At 38.4% G+C, this 19020-nt stretch overlaps 2 protein-coding genes across 3 annotated transcripts in view; one reads left to right on the top strand and one right to left on the bottom strand.

Moving 5' to 3' along the window:
- The window catches only part of LOC131684439 (transcriptional repressor NF-X1 homolog), a 48126-nt gene extending 31772 nt beyond the window's left edge, over positions 1 to 16354 (bottom strand). The window contains exon 1 of one of the 2 annotated variants that reach the window (XR_009304653.1): positions 15703 to 16354. The gene's annotated coding sequence lies outside the window, so the exon portion shown is untranslated. The remainder of the gene's footprint in view (positions 1 to 15702) is intronic. The other variant, XM_058967306.1, reaches the window with a different exon arrangement.
- Positions 2120 to 4324, top strand: LOC131684440 (monocarboxylate transporter 7). The gene is made up of 5 exons (XM_058967307.1): positions 2120 to 2513; positions 2574 to 3178; positions 3255 to 3399; positions 3588 to 3708; positions 3875 to 4324. Exons 1-5 carry the CDS (start codon positions 2165 to 2167, stop codon positions 4140 to 4142), a joined length of 1488 nt encoding a protein of 495 aa, XP_058823290.1. The 5' UTR covers positions 2120 to 2164; the 3' UTR covers positions 4143 to 4324.
- Positions 16355 to 19020: the final 2666 nt, after the last annotated feature.

Genomic DNA, 19020 nt, shown 5'->3' with positions numbered 1-19020 from the left:
ATTTCACATAATTTGGATAATTTTAGACCCCCGCCCACTTCGCTTGAAATTTTTTGAAATTGATACTATGGGAAAATATGGAGGAAAAATACATTAAATGCTATAACTTTTGAAGTAGCAATCAGAAAATTACAATTTATACCTCTTTTGAATAGAAATAATCTTAGTATTTGGATGGAGATATTTTTGTTTCTAGGAAAATATGGGAAAGTGGGGTACTGGGTCATTTTGGCCCCAAAATCCCCTATTTTTAATGATTTTTCTTCTCCGTGATGCAAATCATACATATTTTGTAGTTTTTCTAATGTGAGAAAATCTCAAAAATCGATCGGAGCCTTTTTGACCTTTGTCCGAATACGAGAAGTTGGGGTTAAATGGCCTTTTGTCATTTATATTAAACTTCATCATTTTCTCGTGAATATATCTCTATTATTCTTCATGCAATTTTTATAAACTATACCTTGTTGGACGTGTAAAATCCTTAGAATTATAACAGAAATAGATTCGTACCCGGTAAAATTCAGGAACATCAAATTATCTGACATATAGTGTCGATTTCACATTTTTATCATAAAATCGCACATATTAACTCCATTTAACAACAAAATTCTTATTTAATTTACTACTTTTAGTGTAAGATATGCTTAGGGACCACATGAGAAAAGTTTCATTCCTGGAAAAATAGGGGAAGTTGAAGTATTAGGACAAATAATGAAAAAAATGAGATTTGTAGAGTAAATATCAAAAACTTTGATGTTTCTGAACTTTACCTTTAACGTTTTTATTTTTGTTATATTCCTCAGAATTTTACACGTTCAACAAGTTAAATTTTATGAAAATTGGTTGAAGAATAATAGAGATATATGCATGAGAAAATGATAAAATTTAATATGAATGACAAAAAGCCCTATAACCCCAACTTTTCGTATTCGGACTAAGGTCAAAAGGGTTCCGTTCGATTTCTGAGATTTTTTCAGAAAAACTACAAAATATGTATGATTTGTATCACGGAGAAGAAAAATCATAAAAAATATGGGATTTTGGAGCCAAAATGACCCAGTACCCCACTTTCCCGTATTTTCCTAGAAACAAAAATATCTCCATCCAAATACTAAGATTATTTCTATTCAAAAGAGGTATAAATTGTAATTTTCTGATTGCTACTTCAAAAGTTATAGCATTTAATGTATTTTTCCGCCATATTTTCCCATAGTACCAATTTCAAAAAATTTCAAGCGAAGTGGGCGGGGGTCTAAAATTGTCCAAATGATATGAAATTTGGCATCTGAGCTTACTTTGACATTTGTCACAATATAAGAGGGGGGGGGGGCCTTTGAGAATTCAAAAAAAAAAATTTTTGCAATGCCCTACTCAGTACAGCCACGCTCGATACTTTCCACCGTTTCAGGTCATAGTAGCGATGTCTCGGTCAGGCGGGAGGAGTCTTACACAGTATTGTTGTAAATGGTGGACATTGGGTTCACGCGATTTTTTTTCAAGTATCTTCCTGGGATGCATATTTTCAAGATGAACCCTGGTTGTTTGTGGAATAATCGAAGTTTATCTGGTAACGGAAAAAAGGAAAAGCTGTATCTTCAAATCCATTCCAATGGTTTTACCAAATACAAATATGTATTTGTATTTGGTTTTACCATGTGTCTTCATAATAATTATCTTCTAGATCAATCATTTGCTCATACTTTTGAGAAACTATGCGGTGCGACCATAATCATCCTCATTTGAAGCAATAGAAATTTTAAAAGCTTGTTGAGGAAAACTCGATAGTTACGAAATCTTCCTTGCGATTGTGTTTTTCAATTCGCTAGTCCTCGGGACGGAATTCGGTTGATGCGTTTTTCGTTCTTTTTACCAGTCTATAGATGTTGACGATTGATCTAAACAACCATGGGACATGTTTACTACGCTTAGAAACACACTCGTAAAACCAATGATAATATCTTGTCACTTCAGCGCCACATTTGTTTGCGTCAAGCACCTCCGCTAAGCTCGGGAACCTCGACGGCCACGGTGATAGCGTGCAATAGTGAACTTTCTTCCGTTAGCAAACTTTCGAGATAAAATGCTATCTCTGATGCGGCAGCTCACTATCAAGTTCACAGCATCATCAGTCAGTCAGTTAAAATTAGCACCTACGACTGGTTAGATGGCGGTCGATTATCAGAAGGTACCTCCGGAAGGAGGCTGGGGTCTGCTGGTCGGAATCGGAATGGCTGCCATGTTTACCGTTTCGTTGGGCTCTCTTCCTTCGTTTGGACTTATGTTTGGGGATTTTCTGACCAATCTTGGCGAGGAGACCGGTGCGATCGCGTTGATTACGAGTTGTTTCTTCAGTGCGTTGAGTTTTGCTGGACTTTTCACGAATACGTTGATGAAAAAGACCTCTTGCCGGACGGTGGGACTAATTGGGGCCACACTGTATGTGGTTGGTAGCTTTCTCACGATTTTTGTCCGGTCCACCAATGAACTGCTGATATCGTTTAGTATATTTCAAGGTATGATCAGATTTTTGTGCGAAACTTGATGATAAATGTAAGGTCAACTAACTTTTATAGGTGCTGGATTCGGACTAATGATTCCTGTGTCCTACACCACATTCAATGCTTATTTCGTGGAGAAACGCGTAGTCATGATGAGTATATCGCAAACCTTGATTGGATTGGGTACGATGTTCTATCCTATATTCATTCAAAGGACGATGGAGGCGTTTGGTTTTCGAGGGTGCATGGCAGTGCTTGCGGCGGTCAACAGTCACACCATGGTGGCTATGTTGTTAATGCATCCCGTTGAGTGGCATATGAAGAAAGTGAAAGTAGACGCTGAAGAAGTACAGATAAATGAGACACATTCGCCTCCTAAAGAGAATATCACTGACTATGATTCGAAGCTGCTAAAACTAAAAAATCAGAGCTGTTCTCGAAGAGCTTCATCAATTCCGGAGCTTGGTAATTGGTCCGGACCAGTCGTAGTTAGTGATACCACAGAAAGGGACAAGAAACCATCCTCCAAGTGGCAGGTTCTAATCGATTTCCTGGATCTCACACTGCTGAAGGATCCCATCTATGTCAACATTGTGCTTGGAATTTCGTTCGCCCTCTACTCGGATCTGGCCTTCTTTACCCTGCAGCCGATGTATTTGCTCATGATTGGATTCAACAAAGTACTCATAAAACCGTGTAATTTTATTCGTCGCTTTGAATACTAATCGTGATCTGCTACTAATCGCTCTTTTCTAGCCGGACGTTTCCCTAATCATTGCAATCGGGGCGGCAGCAGATTTGCTTTCGCGCGTTTTCCTGGCCATTTCCAGCACATGTTTGAACATTAAGGCTCGCTACGTCTATCTGGCCGGGGCACTGTTCACCATCCTGGCACGTTTCGGTAATTACTTTATCCACTTGAAATTCAGCCACTGCCGCCGGGCGAGCCAAATAAAAAAAAAATACGCATACCACCGAGGAAACAATATGTTAATGGCCCCGGAACAGCCCATTCGGCAGCATCGTTTCCTAGCGTGTTTTACAGTTTTTTTTCTCAATTGCAATTTTCCTCTTTCCCATATTGAACAGCGTTTTTGTTCGTTTACGATTTTCACGGTATGGCCATCATAACAGCTATAATGGGATTCCTGCGGACCTGGATCCACGTTCCCCTGCCGCTGGTATTTTCGGAATATTTGCCCCAGAAACGGTAGGACTGCCTCGTTATTTGCGCATCGCAATCGATACCCGAGCGCGATAAAATTGTGGCTCCACCGGCCACAATCAGCCTCCGGGATATGATTGATGGCAAACACCTTCCTGCTCAAATATTGTTTTTATTTGTGTGCGTTATGAGACTGTTCTTGTTGTTACAGGTTTCCTTCCGGCTACGGTTTGTTTATGTTCCTGCAGGGAAATATTACATTTGCGGTTGGACCAATTGTCGGCTATATCCGGGATGTGACCGGAAGTTACTCGATATCCTTCCATTGTCTTACGTTGTTCATGGCCCTGTGCGTAATTCCGTGGCTCTTCGAGATTGTCTACTACTGGTTGAAGGCCAGAACCAACAAAGCGGTCGTACAGGAAATGACCGATGTTAACATTTATCTGGAGCCGATGCGCGAAGTGGACGGGAAATAAATTTAAATCAATGTACCAAATAGTTTATTACTGTTAGCTGTATCACAAAGGTTGCCTTTTCTATACACAGTGACACAATCTCATTTTCGTACACCGCTATGCAGAATGCTTATATGCATTTTACAAGTAAAAATTAAGTTTTCGAGACATTTTATATATGTAGAAATAGTTTACTAGACAGCATAGGGAAGATACAATAATTATCTTTGTACTACAAATGCTAATTTTTTCAAAAATATTCATAATTCTAAAGATAGTCAAATATACACGCAATCTCATATTCGTACAGTACACAGATTTTTTTCAAAAATCAATTGAAATTTCTATAATAAATACTCAATGTGCTAGCTTTTGTTTGTAATTACAGCTTTCAATCGTATTGGAACGCTAACCACTAGGTTTTGTGCACATTTAACTTAAATTTTATCCCATTCTTCTAAACAGTAGTTTCTACGATCATTCTCATTATAATCCGGATAGTTTCGCACTTTTTATCCAAATACTCCCACTTATTTTTCTAATCAGTTAATAACAGGGTCCGCAGTGGAGAACCCATAACATTCAAACAATTATAAATTTACTCTAAACGTTTTTTGCACGCCTTATGCTTCAGGTTCTTCTCCTGATCGAATTTCCAATATCCACCATTCTTTTGTAAAAGTACCATTTTATAGAAGCTTTGCTTTAAAATTTATTTTAAGACATTCATATTAAAATACACATTCTGATCCATCATTCCATCAATGAAGACCACATTTCTAGTACTTCTAGTGGACATATAATACCCCATACAAAAAGCGCACTATATCTGCGCGTGGATGCTGTTAGAAGGCTTTTACGTCCAGGTCTGAGCTCGATTTTCTCCACTCGAAACAACAGACATTTGAGTCAAAGATGTTGAAGCTGGACCCGTAGACAAAGTTTACAATCTTTCCAACATTCCGATAAAATGTTTCAATGTTGTTTAGTAAATAAAAAATAAATTGTTTGTTCTTCTCATTGATGAACAGCTTCTTGCTCAGAACACAGGCATTGTAATTATCCGTTCTCCATACATTACGAGCCGTACCAGAGCGGACTTATACTTAAATGCTATGATTCAATTTATTTATCATGTATATGACATTAATTACTCGATTTTCCCAAATTTTTCTAATTAAAAATCGTTTATCCCTCATCGTAAATTGTTTACAGTTCAAATTTTTCGCAATATCTGCTCTATGTTTCGCCACATCAAAGCTTTTAATGACATTTTAAATAGTTGCACGCAATTCTTCAACAATTTCAAAGATTTTATGAAGTGATTTACCTTCATATTGGTGAGTAATAATTAGTTTTCGTCCCATAATGGCAGCTAGTTTACTTTTTTAACCATTATGTTAATTTGAGGGAATTGCTAAAACTAGTGTAGGGGAAACTGTGTCAATGAACACTTTTCTGTAGTCATAAAATCTATTTTTCTAAGTAAAACAAAAAAATAAAGAAATAACAGGTCTTAAAACTGACACTAAACACTACACATAAAAAATCATTACTTGGTGTGAAAATGGCACAATTTCATATTCGTACACTTTTGAAAAGTCAATTTTCAAAAGTGTACGAATATGAAATTGTGCCATTTTCACACCAAGTAATGATTTTTTATGTGTAGTGTACGGAAATTTGCACACTTTAGATTACAAATGATAAGAAAATAACAGACAATGATTTTACTACCACATTTACAAAACAATACCTATATTAAATAGCACAAACATTTATTTTTATTTTTTTTGTATAAAAAAGTCCAACTGACAATTTGTCTAAATGAACTAAACTAAACTAAGTTAAACTAAACACAATTAAACTAGTGACAATACACGACGACGAAACTGTGAAGAATTCACGACGAAGTCGAAAATTTCAGCAAACTCGTTGAAGCGACGACTCATTGCTACAATTGAACTGTTGGTAGCGTAGTTAGTGCTGCGCATTTCAGAATGCAGCAGGGCTCGTGGGCGAAGAGAACGGGTAGGCGCGTAGAGGCTGATTTGCGCTAGTAGCTCCGGATCGTCATATTCAGCCAGCAGAATCTTTGACACGAAAGTAGCCTGCGCTGCATGTCTCCGATGCGTTAAAGTATTAAGTCCTAAAAGACGACAACGGTCCTCGTACGGTGGCAGGTTTAATGGATCGTTCCACGGCAATCCACGTAACGCATATCGTATGAATTTACGCTGGACTGCTTCGATCCTGAGGCTCCACGTTGCTTGATAGGGGCACCAAACGATGTTTGCAAATTCCAACTGCGGGCGCACCAATGAGCAATAAAGAGCCTTCAAACACAGAGGACCCTGAAATTCACTGGAAATTTTGAAAATAAATCCCAGTAATCGATTGGCTTTGTCGATGGACGCAGAAACGTGATGAGTATACGTTAGCTTTTCATCAAGAATGACTCCTAGATCCTTCACGTGGTCAACGCGTTGCAGCAGAGTTCCTGCGATGTTACAGTTGAAGGTAAGCATATTTCTCGTTCGAAAATAGCTGATGACAAAACATTTTGCAACACTAAGGACCATCATGTTTCTTACACACCAGCTATAAAAGGTGTCGATAAGATGCTGTAGCTCACGGCAATCGGCTTCATTTCGTATAACAAGAAAAAAATTTAAGTCGTCGGCAAAAAACAGCTTTCCTCCACGCCTTAGAACGAAAACTGCATCATTCACGAACAGTGAAAAAAGCAGTGGACCCAGCGTACTACCTTGAGGAACTCCGGAAGTGTTGATAAAGGATTCTGAAACAATATCACCAATTTGAACAACGACTTCACGGTGTACAAGGTAGGATCGAAGCCAATGGCAGAATCTAGTAGAACACCCTAGCTTATCAAGCTTTGTTATCAGTATCTCATGATTAACTCTATCAGAAGCTGCCTTTAGATAAATGTAGATAGTATCCACCGGCAATTTCTTAGACAATTGTTCCGTGCAAAATGACGTGAAGCAGACGAGATTCGTCTCGACCGAACGTCCGGGGAAAAATCCGTGCTGGGATGTACTGATGTAGTGTCGACAAACAGAAAATAACGCTTCGTTGATGATTGATTCAAATACTTTAGATTCGACTCCAAGCGAAGTGAATCCGCGGTAGCTCTCCATGTTGCATCTGTCACCCTTCTTGAATACCGTGAACATTACAGAGCGTTTCCAATCCTCAGGAAACGTTTGCTGCTGAAGCGATAGGTTAAAAATATATGCAAGTGGTGTTACAAGTAAGTCCGAACATTTTTTCAATACAATTGAAGGTATAGCACTGAGGCTGGGTGCATAAGATGACTTGGTTTTCCGGATTGCAGATATAACCATTTGTTCGGAGACAGTAAACACATCCATATCAACAGCACAAGCAGGAACGTCACGAGAAGCATTTTCGAGTTCGATTCCGGGTGGCGAGTCAGCTGAAAAAACACTCGAGAAGAATCTGGCAAACAGCGTACATTTCGCCACAGTTGTCGTAGCTTCTTCGCCGTCGTGAAGCATCCTTAATGGAAGTCCAGTTTCTTTTCGCTTCGTGTTGACAAATGACCAAAAACCCTTCGGGTTTCGGCGTAGATTATTCTGCATGCGGTTTACATAGCGTTTATACAGAAGCTTGTTGTAACAACGATACTCATTACTGGCAAAAGTGAACATGCGCTTAGAAAGAGGACACCGTCGATTTGTGTGCGCACGTAGAGTTTTTGCTCGAGTAGGGGAAAGAGGGTAACAGTGGAACTATGAAAACAATACGTTTTCATAGTTCCACTGTTACCCTCTTTCCCCTACGTTTGAGCTTTCGAAGAGTGCTGTTTGACCAGGGCGGCTTGCTAGGAGGCTGACATTTAGGCACTGAGGTCTCAACACAGTTCAGTAGTAGTCGCTTGTAGAGGGCAACTGCAGCATTAACACTCCTTTGGGCATGCAGTACACTCTAATCAATTTGCGACAGAGAACTGCGCAGCTTCACAAAATCAGTTTTGCGAAAGTTGAGACGGTCGACAGAAACAGTTTCTACGTACTGAACTGAGCGAATAGTGCCAATTGAGATTTCAAGCGCGGAATGAATGTTGTCAAGTGGAACAATCACGCTGGATGCTTCATTGACGGAACATACAGGTATAATAGTCTCACTAACAAAGACGAGATCCAGAAAGCGTGACTGGTGGTTAGGAATCATGCTTACTTGACTTAGTCCGTTGAAAGCAAATCCGTCCAGTAGCAAACGACTGGCGATGTTGGTTGTCGAAGCAATCGGGTCTGGGTAAGCGTATCCGTGTCGTGACGGCACCCAAATGAGCCCTGGCTGATTGAAATCACCAAGGACAATCATCACGCCATCCGCGCCAGCTTGTGAAGAAGCGTTATTCACAGCATCAATGTGAAGTTGCATGACATTGCAGTCGAGTCGCTTTTCAGGAGGAATATAGACAGCACCAATATAAAAGTTCCTCGATGGAGTTGTAATTCTAACCCAAACAGCCTCAACACTGGTTAAACTACCTACATCAATCTCACATGAGGCAAATGCGGTGGAAACAGTAATCAAAACTCCTCCTCCACGACTGCGAATACTGTTGCCACTATTTCGGTCCGCACGGTACACGGTGTAAGCATCGCCGAAAAGCTGCACCGATGTTATCCTCGCATCAAGCCATGTTTCGGTGAAGACGCAAACATCGTAGTCACCGTCCACAGCAGCTAAATACACGTCATCAATTTTCGTCTTAAGCCCTTTCGCGTTCTGATAGTAGATCCGCAAACCATCAGCGTCATGTGAGAGGTGTCGTGCTGCATACCAATTTTCAGGACTGCGAGTTCGATGATCAGCATAACCGCGAGTGACGCGGGGAGAGCAGGATGTACTGTTGTCCATAAGGGGAGCAAGCAGCGGTGCGGAGGGAATGGCCGAGTTATGACTGTTGTGTCCAGCGGCTGACTGCAATGGGAGGTGTACTGAGCGGACAGATGCGATGCGATCGAAATTTTCATTTTGACATTGAAGATTCGCTGCAGCGGTAGAGTCCATTAAGTTGTGTTCATCATCAGACTGTAAGTGAAATTTACATTGAGGGTGTGCAGTATCTGGAAGTGCTTCGGAAGGACATATACCCTTCTTGGCTTTACCTGACACAGAAGAAGTCGCCGATTCGTCAGGTAGATCGAGATCGCTTGCCGGGGTACAAGAAGTTGGACCGACGAGTTTATCCAGAATAACTTGGCGCTACTGTCCACCACCAGATGGATTCTTCTCCGCAGCAATCCTGATGATAGGTCGTTGAATTTTTGAATTGGTCACAAATTCACGGAAGTAGATGTTCTCCGACCATGAGTCTTTGGACAGAGCCTTATCCCTGTATGATTTGCTAACGCCAACTTTAAAGGTTATGACGCTCAGAGACGAGAGATCCTTGTCCTTAGGAACTAGACGCACTATTCTCGGTTGCAGATCCACCCCCAGACAGTCTTTTACAAGCTTAGAAATTTCATCATCCGTCGTGCTGGGATCGAATGCTGACAAGTAAACCCATAACAACTCCTCAGGTGGTGAAATTGTTTTTATCGTTTCAAACGCAGCTTTCGATCCACGAATATTACGGATTTTTGTTTTGAGCGGATCATCTTCACGTTTGCGCTTGGGCGTGTTTGAAACTGGATTATATGCAGCAATCCCTTTCCAAGGCGTGCTTACGGTTGGGGATAGCGGTTTCGAGTCAACTTTAACCGAGAGAGCTTTGACGACATCTTTCAAATCAGCTATATCATTCTTTATAGATTTCAAGGAACTGTCGTCGGGTACTATGTCGCACCAACGCGAAGCCATTCTACGGAAATATAAAATACAAAAGTTTTCTTTCGTGTTTAACTAACTTTTCAATATAAATGGATTTTTCCATTTTTTGGCATTTCGTCAGAGAAATTCTATATTCTTCATATAATATGGAGTTTCTATTGATTCAAATTTGTTTGTCTTGTTCTGTTGTTTCAGGTTACAATTTTCTGCATTTTTAATTGTCTCTCTTTACATTTCAGCCAGGTTTTTATTTTTTCTATTTTCTGCATTTATTCTTATTCTACATCTTGCTCCATATTTTGCTTTTTACTATTTTTGCTGCTTATTTATAGATTCGTTTCATCTATTCATGTTTTTTAAATTTTTGCATTTAACTACCGTTTCATTTGTTTCTTTTTCATCCGTTTGTTCATTTGATTTCATTAAATTTATTAAATTCATTTCACTTAAGTTTTATTTTCCATATTTTCTATTGTATTTTATTTTGGTCTCCTTTTTTGTAACCTATTTCAGTACATTCTCAATCCACTTTTTTCCATATATTTCATTTTTAGGCCTCACTTATATTCCTAAAAACATTTTTTCTTTTTTTTCGTTTTAGTTTTTTACGTATTGTGTATTTTTCTGTTTTCTATTTATCAGTTTAGAAATTTATGCTTTTCTTTTCTATGGATTTGTTTCAATATTCTCCCATTTTCTTTATTATTATTTTCCATTACCTTTAGCATTATCCTTTTTACATTTCTTACAAAAGAAATGTATAGGATTCGCTCAAACTTTGAAAACTTTTTCCAAGACCCGGAGGGAAAAGTTTTCAAAAGGCCTACCAATCGACTCAGCTCGACAAAATGAGACAATGTCTGTATGTGTGTGTATGTATGTATGTACAAAATGTCATGTAATTATCTCAGCAATGGCTGAACCGACCTTAATGAAACTAGTTTCAAATGAAAGCCCGCATAAGTAAAAACTTTATCTGGAATCCTCCATACTATACAAAAATCATAAGTGCTATGGTAACCACATACGTAAAGATCTACTTATGATATTACGATAAATGCGTTTTCCTGTAAAATAATAGAATGAAGATACAAGTTATTGTTACAATATAGGGAATGGTTTGAGGTGCTTCCGCAGGAATATTAAAAATATATATCGAAACGATTTGAATTGAAGTCACAATGATGGTAGTCGTTTTCATATGGTTCTGTAAGGTTTGTTTTGAAGAAAAACGTGTATCGTTACAATTTCCTTACAAGATTACCATAATGTTCACCTCAAGTCGAATCGTTTGGTTACAGTTTTCAATAATCCTTTATATTGAATTGAATGTGTTGTTAAAATGAAATAACGAATCTTTGTTTATTGCACATATTTATTGGGGAAAAATAATAATTTATCCACGGATAAAGTGCTTTAATACTTTATTATTATTTCTTACCAAGTGGAAATCAGATTATTTAGGTTGGATAAAAGAAATTCCAAATTTAATTTTCGGTTAACAGGTTTCGTTTTTGAACAAAATCTAAAGCTTCATACATTTCTGTAAAAGGTGAAATGAATCCACAAGGCTGTCAATAACGTTTTACTCAGCGAAGGTCGATTAGATTAATTCACATTTCATCTATAGCAACAATTTGTTTAGAAGCACATTCAGCAAAATGGTAAAACTAATCATAATCAAATTTCGTATATGGCAAAATATATCACATCGTAACACTGCCGTTTAAGAAGTTCTGTTAGTAGGAAGGAGCTTCACGAATTAAGGATGGACTTCTAAAGAAGGGCTAATACCATGTATTGCAGTCCTAGCAACTCAAGAATTTCAATCCTCCTCTAATACCCGAGCTTATACCTTTTTCTTAAGTGGATCAATGTAAATATATTTTAATTTTTCGTATACATCATGAGTCTTTTTAACAACGTCAGTACACAGCTGCCGAAAGTTGCTACACCTATCAAGACGAGGAGAGATGGTTAATTCTAATAACGGATGCATAATACAGATTCTCGATTTGCCTAACCAACCAGATTCAACGGTTTATATATTATACATGAATGTGTTGTATCAAACACACGGCTCACCATCACCAAAAGGCTCGCAAACCTCCTCTCAAACCAATTCAAGGAAAATTAAGGAAAAAATTGAATTGAAGTTCCAACCATATACGGTATGCTCCGTAATTATTCAGCTCTTACAATCATGGTCATTCGTAATCATCAACAGTTTATTAGTATATGACATATCGATTTACCCTCTTCCTAAAGTCGATTGTGGCTAGATTATTATGAAGACCAAAATACGTTCCACAAGATTACAGAAATAGCTCAATTGGTAAAAGCGGCAGTACCACCACCATAAGATGTCGACAATCGAACATGGAGGACGGCATGCAATCAAATCACAGATTACCATAAATCGATAAATAAAGTTATTCGGACGGACGAGGAGGGAGGGGGAAGAGGCTCTTGGGTGAATCAAAAAAAACATTTATAAAGTTCTTTTTACATCAGTCGCATTTGATAGTGTCGATAAAGTAGTTTATTATACACACTCATCACATTTTGCCCATCGCATAGTGTCACTCGAAAACTATAACTGTACTATTCGAGAAATGGTTATCTGTGGTTACAATACACCAAATGATCGAAACGATTTGTGGTATGGTACCATGTTTGTTTTGCGTCACGATTTGTCATATTGTAAAAAAACATTAAATGAATTGTGTGTAGTGTAAGATTATACTAATCGCACAGCATGGTGAAGAAATGTTTATGGTAGAATGTTTATAAACTGTAACTGTAACATTATAATGTACCTTGTTAACATAATTATACCCAAAAACAATGTAGTACCGCAAAAATGGATTATAAGATCACCATTCCCTAAAATTTGTTTGAGGAAATTGGGATTTTTGAATGGTAACGTTACTTAACGACCTATTCGGCAAATGGTACAATTGGCGCTGACCATAAGTGGAATAGTCAATATGATTGCCGGTAGCGTTGGTTTATCGTTTCGCTAATGATAAGAGGAAACTTCAGGGAATGGTTTTTTAAGGTCCAAATACCATTGCGGCTATCTTACAGGAATGGTCACCAAATATTCGGGAGGCCTAACGTTGCCATTTAACACTTTTATTTTTGTTTTTCGATATGTTGTTTACTTTCTGAGATATGGGCGATTTTGTCAAAGCACGGCAGGTTTTTAGCAAATAACTTTCGAACAATGTAATGCATATAAATAGCTTGTAAAAATACCTTTCTATCAAGCTATAGATTGTCAAAATCCGTGCACGAGCGGCGGAGATATTAAACATTTTGTATTTTTATTCCTCGCTTACCAATTTTCACAAATCAAAAAAAAGACCGTTTCATACAAAGTACTGGGAATTCTATGTTGTGAACATTTTGTGAATTACCTCTATAATAAATTAACTATTTCTCAAAAATCAATATGTAAGTTCACCTCAAAGACAAAATAACGTGTTCATAGTGAAATAGAATTTATTTATCCCTTAGATTAGGCATTGCGTTTAATCATAAGGTAAATATTGGATGGTATATCAATACGGAGATCAACAAGTAACTCACCTAGTAGTAAGATAAAAGATTTCTCATATAATTTTACTCGTGACGTCACCGAAAGCAATTGTATGTTTGAAGCCCAAAACTCTAGCAAAAATTTAGCTCTTTTACAAGATTTAGGTTATGCTGGTTATGGCGCAAAAATTACTACTTACATTATTTATGATAAGGATGTAAGGAATCAATATATCGCATAATATACCTATAAAATAAGGCATTAACCCTCATTTGCCATTCCCCACACGCCCCCCCCCCCCGTCTCTCACTCCCTCTCTCTCTCTCTCTCTCTCTCTCTCTCTCTCTCTCTCTCTCTCTCTCTCTCTCTAGCGATTTCTGTATCCAGCTAATTTCATGTGTGCGATGTAATTGTGATAGTTTGAGAAAACAAAACTATTTTTTGTCTGCTACTACATCAACTCAAACTTAATTCAGTTCTATTCAAAGCCTGTATCTACACTATAACTAAGGAAATTATTGGTTACATCAGAACAATGTTTGGCTTAACTGGGTAATATGGATGTTTGACGATGAAAATTTTCAAAAGAGACATTCCACGTGCGATATTTAAACTATTCGTTTCTCTATTGAATTTTGAATGTAACATATGCTCAAAGACTGAAAGATGAAGCCAGCAGGATTGGACTTGCCATCAACGTTTCGAAGACAAAATACATGAGAGGAAGATGTTCTAGAGACGAAAATGTGAACCTCCCATCCAGAGTTCGGATTGACGGTGAAGAAATGGTCGAGATGGCCGACGAATTCGTGTATTTGGGCTCACTGGTAACCGCCGACAATGATACCAGCAGAGAAATTCATAGACTGATCTTGGCGGGAAATCGTGCCTGCTTTGGACTCCGCAGGGCGCTCTGGTCGAACAAAATTCGCCGCCGCACGAATTTGATTATCTACAAGACACTGATTAGACCGGTGGTCATCTATGGTCACGAGACCTGGACTATGCTTGTGGAGGACCTCGCCCTTGGAGTTTTCGAACGAAAGGTGTTGCGTACTATCTATGGTGGCGTACAGATGGAAGACGGAACGTGGTGCAGGCGAATGAACTATGAGTTGCATCAACTGGTGGAAGATCCATCTATCGCGTGTACCGCAAACATAGGAGGCTGGATACATCATAAGAATGTCGAACGACCACCCGGTGAAGATGATTCTTGAGGGCGACCCTACGGGAACAAGAAGACGGGGCGCACAGCGAGCACGGTGGATCGACCAGATAGAGGACGACCTGCGGACCCTTCGAAGACAGCGAGGCTGGCGACAAGCAGCAATGGGCCGATCGGAGTGGAGACGGCTTCTGCATACAGCAAGACAACAAGGCTCTAGCCTGAACGGTAAGTAAGAAAGCGTGCATGGCCTTCGGACAGTGCAGATGTTGAGTCTTCATAGTTCACATTCACAGTTTCAGCGTCTTTAACTTTTATAGCTTGTAAACTTTGGTTGTTCTGGAAGAGCGGTCATATTTTTTTGTATTTCTAGACCTTTTACGCAAAAACGACATCTACAATGAGTGACTCTCTTTGTTTACTTTCTATTCTGTTAATAACTCGGTCGCTTTACCATTTATCCCTCAACTCTTTGCATAATATGCTAGTCACAACCACCGTCTTTCGATCTGTACTGTAAAATAAGTGAAAAGTGCTATAGTGACGCCGTAGAAATCGAAAGAGAAAGTAAACAAAGAGAGTCACTCATTGCAGATATGTCTTTTTGAAAAAATGCTCAAGATTTCTAGTGTACAGTGTACTATTAGTCTCGCCATTTTTATTTTTTCTAGGGATAATTCAAACTGACCGCCTAACTTTATTTTCTCAAGTGAAATAATAAAAATAGATTATGTTGATCCTATCATAAAGATGTTTAAATATTAGAATGACAAGACTAATGACTTTATTAGGAAAAAATAACATCTGGCTGTTGCCCTTCCTTTGATTATGCAAACTTTGATGAATCATCCCTTGAAATCTAGAACAAACCATGTAATTGCTAGTGTGGAAAAAGTTGAACGGTCAAAATGCTTGAATGTTTCAGCTGCGTTTCCATGTTATCAATGCAGAAAAAAAGAAAGTTCTGTTCTCACTAATTAATTGTTGGGGTACTTAGTAACTAGTTGTAGTTATCGAAATGAGATACTACTCACCTGTGGACACCGCTGGAACGTACACTTGCAGCCGATCTCGTATTATCGAACAAGAATACGAGCAGTACTAGTATCATCGGAATATCGATGTCAGAAACACTGGCAACAGCCACAATCAATCACACAAATTGCAACGGACCGTAAAACAACCTGCACTTTTCATCGGGCTGTAAACGATTCTGAGTCACACGATTTACTGCAGTGCCTTATCACAAAGTTTATATTTGCAGGAGCCTTCCTTCTAGTTTGGTGGTCAAATTTTGACTTAAACTGCGATGACAGATCAGCTGTCGAACGTTCCCAGTTACGGTGTGCGCTTGTAGTAGTGTAAGTTGTTTTCGCATCTGCGAGTGAGCTGTTTTGTCGCATTGGTCGAACTAATTTTTTTTTCTATAAGATGCGACGTGCTGTATGTTGCGCTGGTGTAGCCACAGCGAAGCCACCTCGAAAGTGATATGTTTCAAACTTAAGCCATATCGAAATTCACTACCCGCCTTTACTGAAAGGCTGTTAGAAAGATGCACGTCTGGCTGCAGCATAATTCACTTAAATCCTGTTAGTGTGGCTCTCGTGGATAGTTCTGAAATTAACTAAATAAATTAACGATGAAACCGCCGCGACATACTAGCATCATAATTGGTACTGAGGCCGCAGAGAACACACATATATGCTAGCATATTTTTTGTTGGAAAACCTGTGTAAATATTCGAATAATAATAATACGACCTAAATCACCGTCGCACTCAATTTCACGTACGCATATTGCACGCAATTTTTGTATACAGATTGGTCGATCGTAGCACCGATCAGCGGCAAGTTCTACTGGCTGAAACTTGAAAATGATAATTAGGTTGTCAATCAGAAAAAAAATGTAGCATTGTTGCCCTGTAGGAAATTCGAAGAAGAGAACGAACCAAAAATAAACATCAAAACGTTTTTACGCTCGGCCTGATTTAATTCGAAATGATAGAGAGCGGCGTCGGCGGATACGTCATTTTTGCTTTCGATATTCGTTTACTGGCAGTGGATGAATATTCAGTTTAATATGTAATCACAGCGATTGTTGTGGAAAATATGCAGTGTGAAATGATAATTTGATTCAGCAATTCCAACATTCCAAGCTAAAATTGATCCTTTCAGTTATTTTTACAGGATCCAGTCAGATATTTCTTTGTTTAGTTTGTAATCGATTTAACCTTAGCGTCATTCGCCTTTGTGGGATAGAAAAATGTCTAACTATGTGCGGCAGTTGGCAACCAAACCCGAGCCAACTGCGTGCAAGGCAATTGATTGACTAGATATCATACGCAGAAAACTGAATTGTCCTTTCAAGAAAATATTGTGTAAAACCGAAGACTGCATATCAAGAAGACTGGCAACTCTCTCCAGAATCTGGAGACAGTAACAGCAACGCCCTTTGCGGGTGAAGGTGGTACTTCCCATAGTGATGCGCACACACATATACACCTTTCTCCAATAGAGGCACTGTAATTTCTGTCACTACTCATCTGTATGGGGGAAGGAAAGAGATATCAGTCTTTTTAATATGTAGTCTTCGGTAAAATTAATCAAACTTATGCGTTACGTTATTTTTGTTGACTTCAACTAGGAATGTTTGTTGATTTTACAATCATGATAGTTTCCACCTCAACTCGACATGTTTGAGGCTTCAACAATCGATTTGTTTGGATCGATAAATTTTTTTTACGAATCACCTTAAAGTGCCGTATTCAACGGAAAAGCTCGACTGTGTCGAATTGTTTTATGTGCGAAAGCACTAATAATTGCGAGTGAAACGCAAAACCCTAAACTATTTAAGTTGAAAACCTACACTATTCAAAAAACTAACAAAACAACGTAAAATTTAAATCACTCCCAAAAAAGTTTGGATTAGAATAGAAGGATATTAAAATTACCACCTACTTCATACTGATTTGGTTATACAAATTATAAAATACGCCAATAAATGGCACATAGCACTACGGAAAAACATATGTCCAGTGCAATCAACACAGCCCGGGGACAACTTGACAGCTCCCATATATTGAACTCATAAGCAAATTTTGTGGTGAATTGGTGATGTCATGGCGGCTCGAATGGAACAAAATTTAAAAAAGGCGCATCCCATCTATTATTTTCTATAGCTGTAAAAAATGAACAATTTAAGCATTTCTATCACCAAATTTATTTCGCTGTTCAAATTAAAAACTGTCCATACCATAACAGAAACATAGATTCCATTTTGGATCTAAAAAATCCAAGAAAAATAAATTGATTTTCAGAAATACAAGAAGATGGCTTTCAAAATCGAGCCACTTCCACTTATATTGAAATTTCCGAAAATCTTCGAGATCGAACCAACATGAAATCCTCCGATAGACGCCGTTCAATTAGTTTTCTGTCGGGCTGGTGCTGAGTAATATGCGAAATGAATTATGAAGGAATCCGTACCAAAACCATCGCAAAATCTTTTGGACAGAATTATTGCAAAAGTCGAATAAAACTCTGGCAAGAGTCGAACATAATTGTATATGGGGCCGTACACAAATGACGTAGTTTTTTTCGGCGATTTTTGACCCCTCCTTCCCCCTCGTAGCATTTGGTCACTAAATTCTAACCTCCCGCTCGTAAATAACGTAGCATTTACCTACCCCCCTCCCCCTCGTACCATGCAAAGCGCCCGGGTGATGAAAAAAAATTACATGTTTTTCAATTATTTTAAATACATGTCCTTTCAAAATGTTTGACGACTTTTATCAACATTTTCATTATAACAGCAAATTGCGTGCAAAATAAGCCCATTTCATCACAAATATAGTGTTGATTGTTTTGATTGGAATTTTATAAGGGGAGCATAAAGAGAAGTTCCCTCAGTTCACAATCCTGCAGCTGCCAATGATTCTAAGAAGCATACGTTCATCTAAATTACTAAATTTTGTTTGGTTGAATACGAAGTGAAAATTTAATTTAGCTCCTAAACTAAGTTTAATAGTTAGCAACATTAACTAACTAATGTAGCACGTTAAATCCGCATTCAAAATCTTTTCGTATTTTTGTGAACTTGTAATTCCGCGAATCGTAAAATTTACCTCGTGAAAAACCGCATCAAAAGTAACTTGTTTGAATTTAAATTTATAATAATGGAATAATGGAGGATCATTAAATTGTTTTCTCTAAACAATGGGTTTTAAACTTAATGCTACGTCGCACAACTTCTGACCCTACCCTCCCCCTCGTCACACTTCGTCACAAATTTGGTACACCCTCCCTACCCCCCAAAATGCTGAGTTATTTATGCATGGCCCCTATTCCTGGCAG

Source organism: Topomyia yanbarensis, chromosome 2, assembly GCF_030247195.1.
Source record: "Topomyia yanbarensis strain Yona2022 chromosome 2, ASM3024719v1, whole genome shotgun sequence".
Classification (NCBI taxonomy): Eukaryota; Metazoa; Arthropoda; class Insecta; order Diptera; family Culicidae; genus Topomyia; species Topomyia yanbarensis.
The sequence above is the reverse complement of the archived record's forward strand: the minus strand, read 5'-3'. Positions and strand labels throughout refer to the sequence as shown.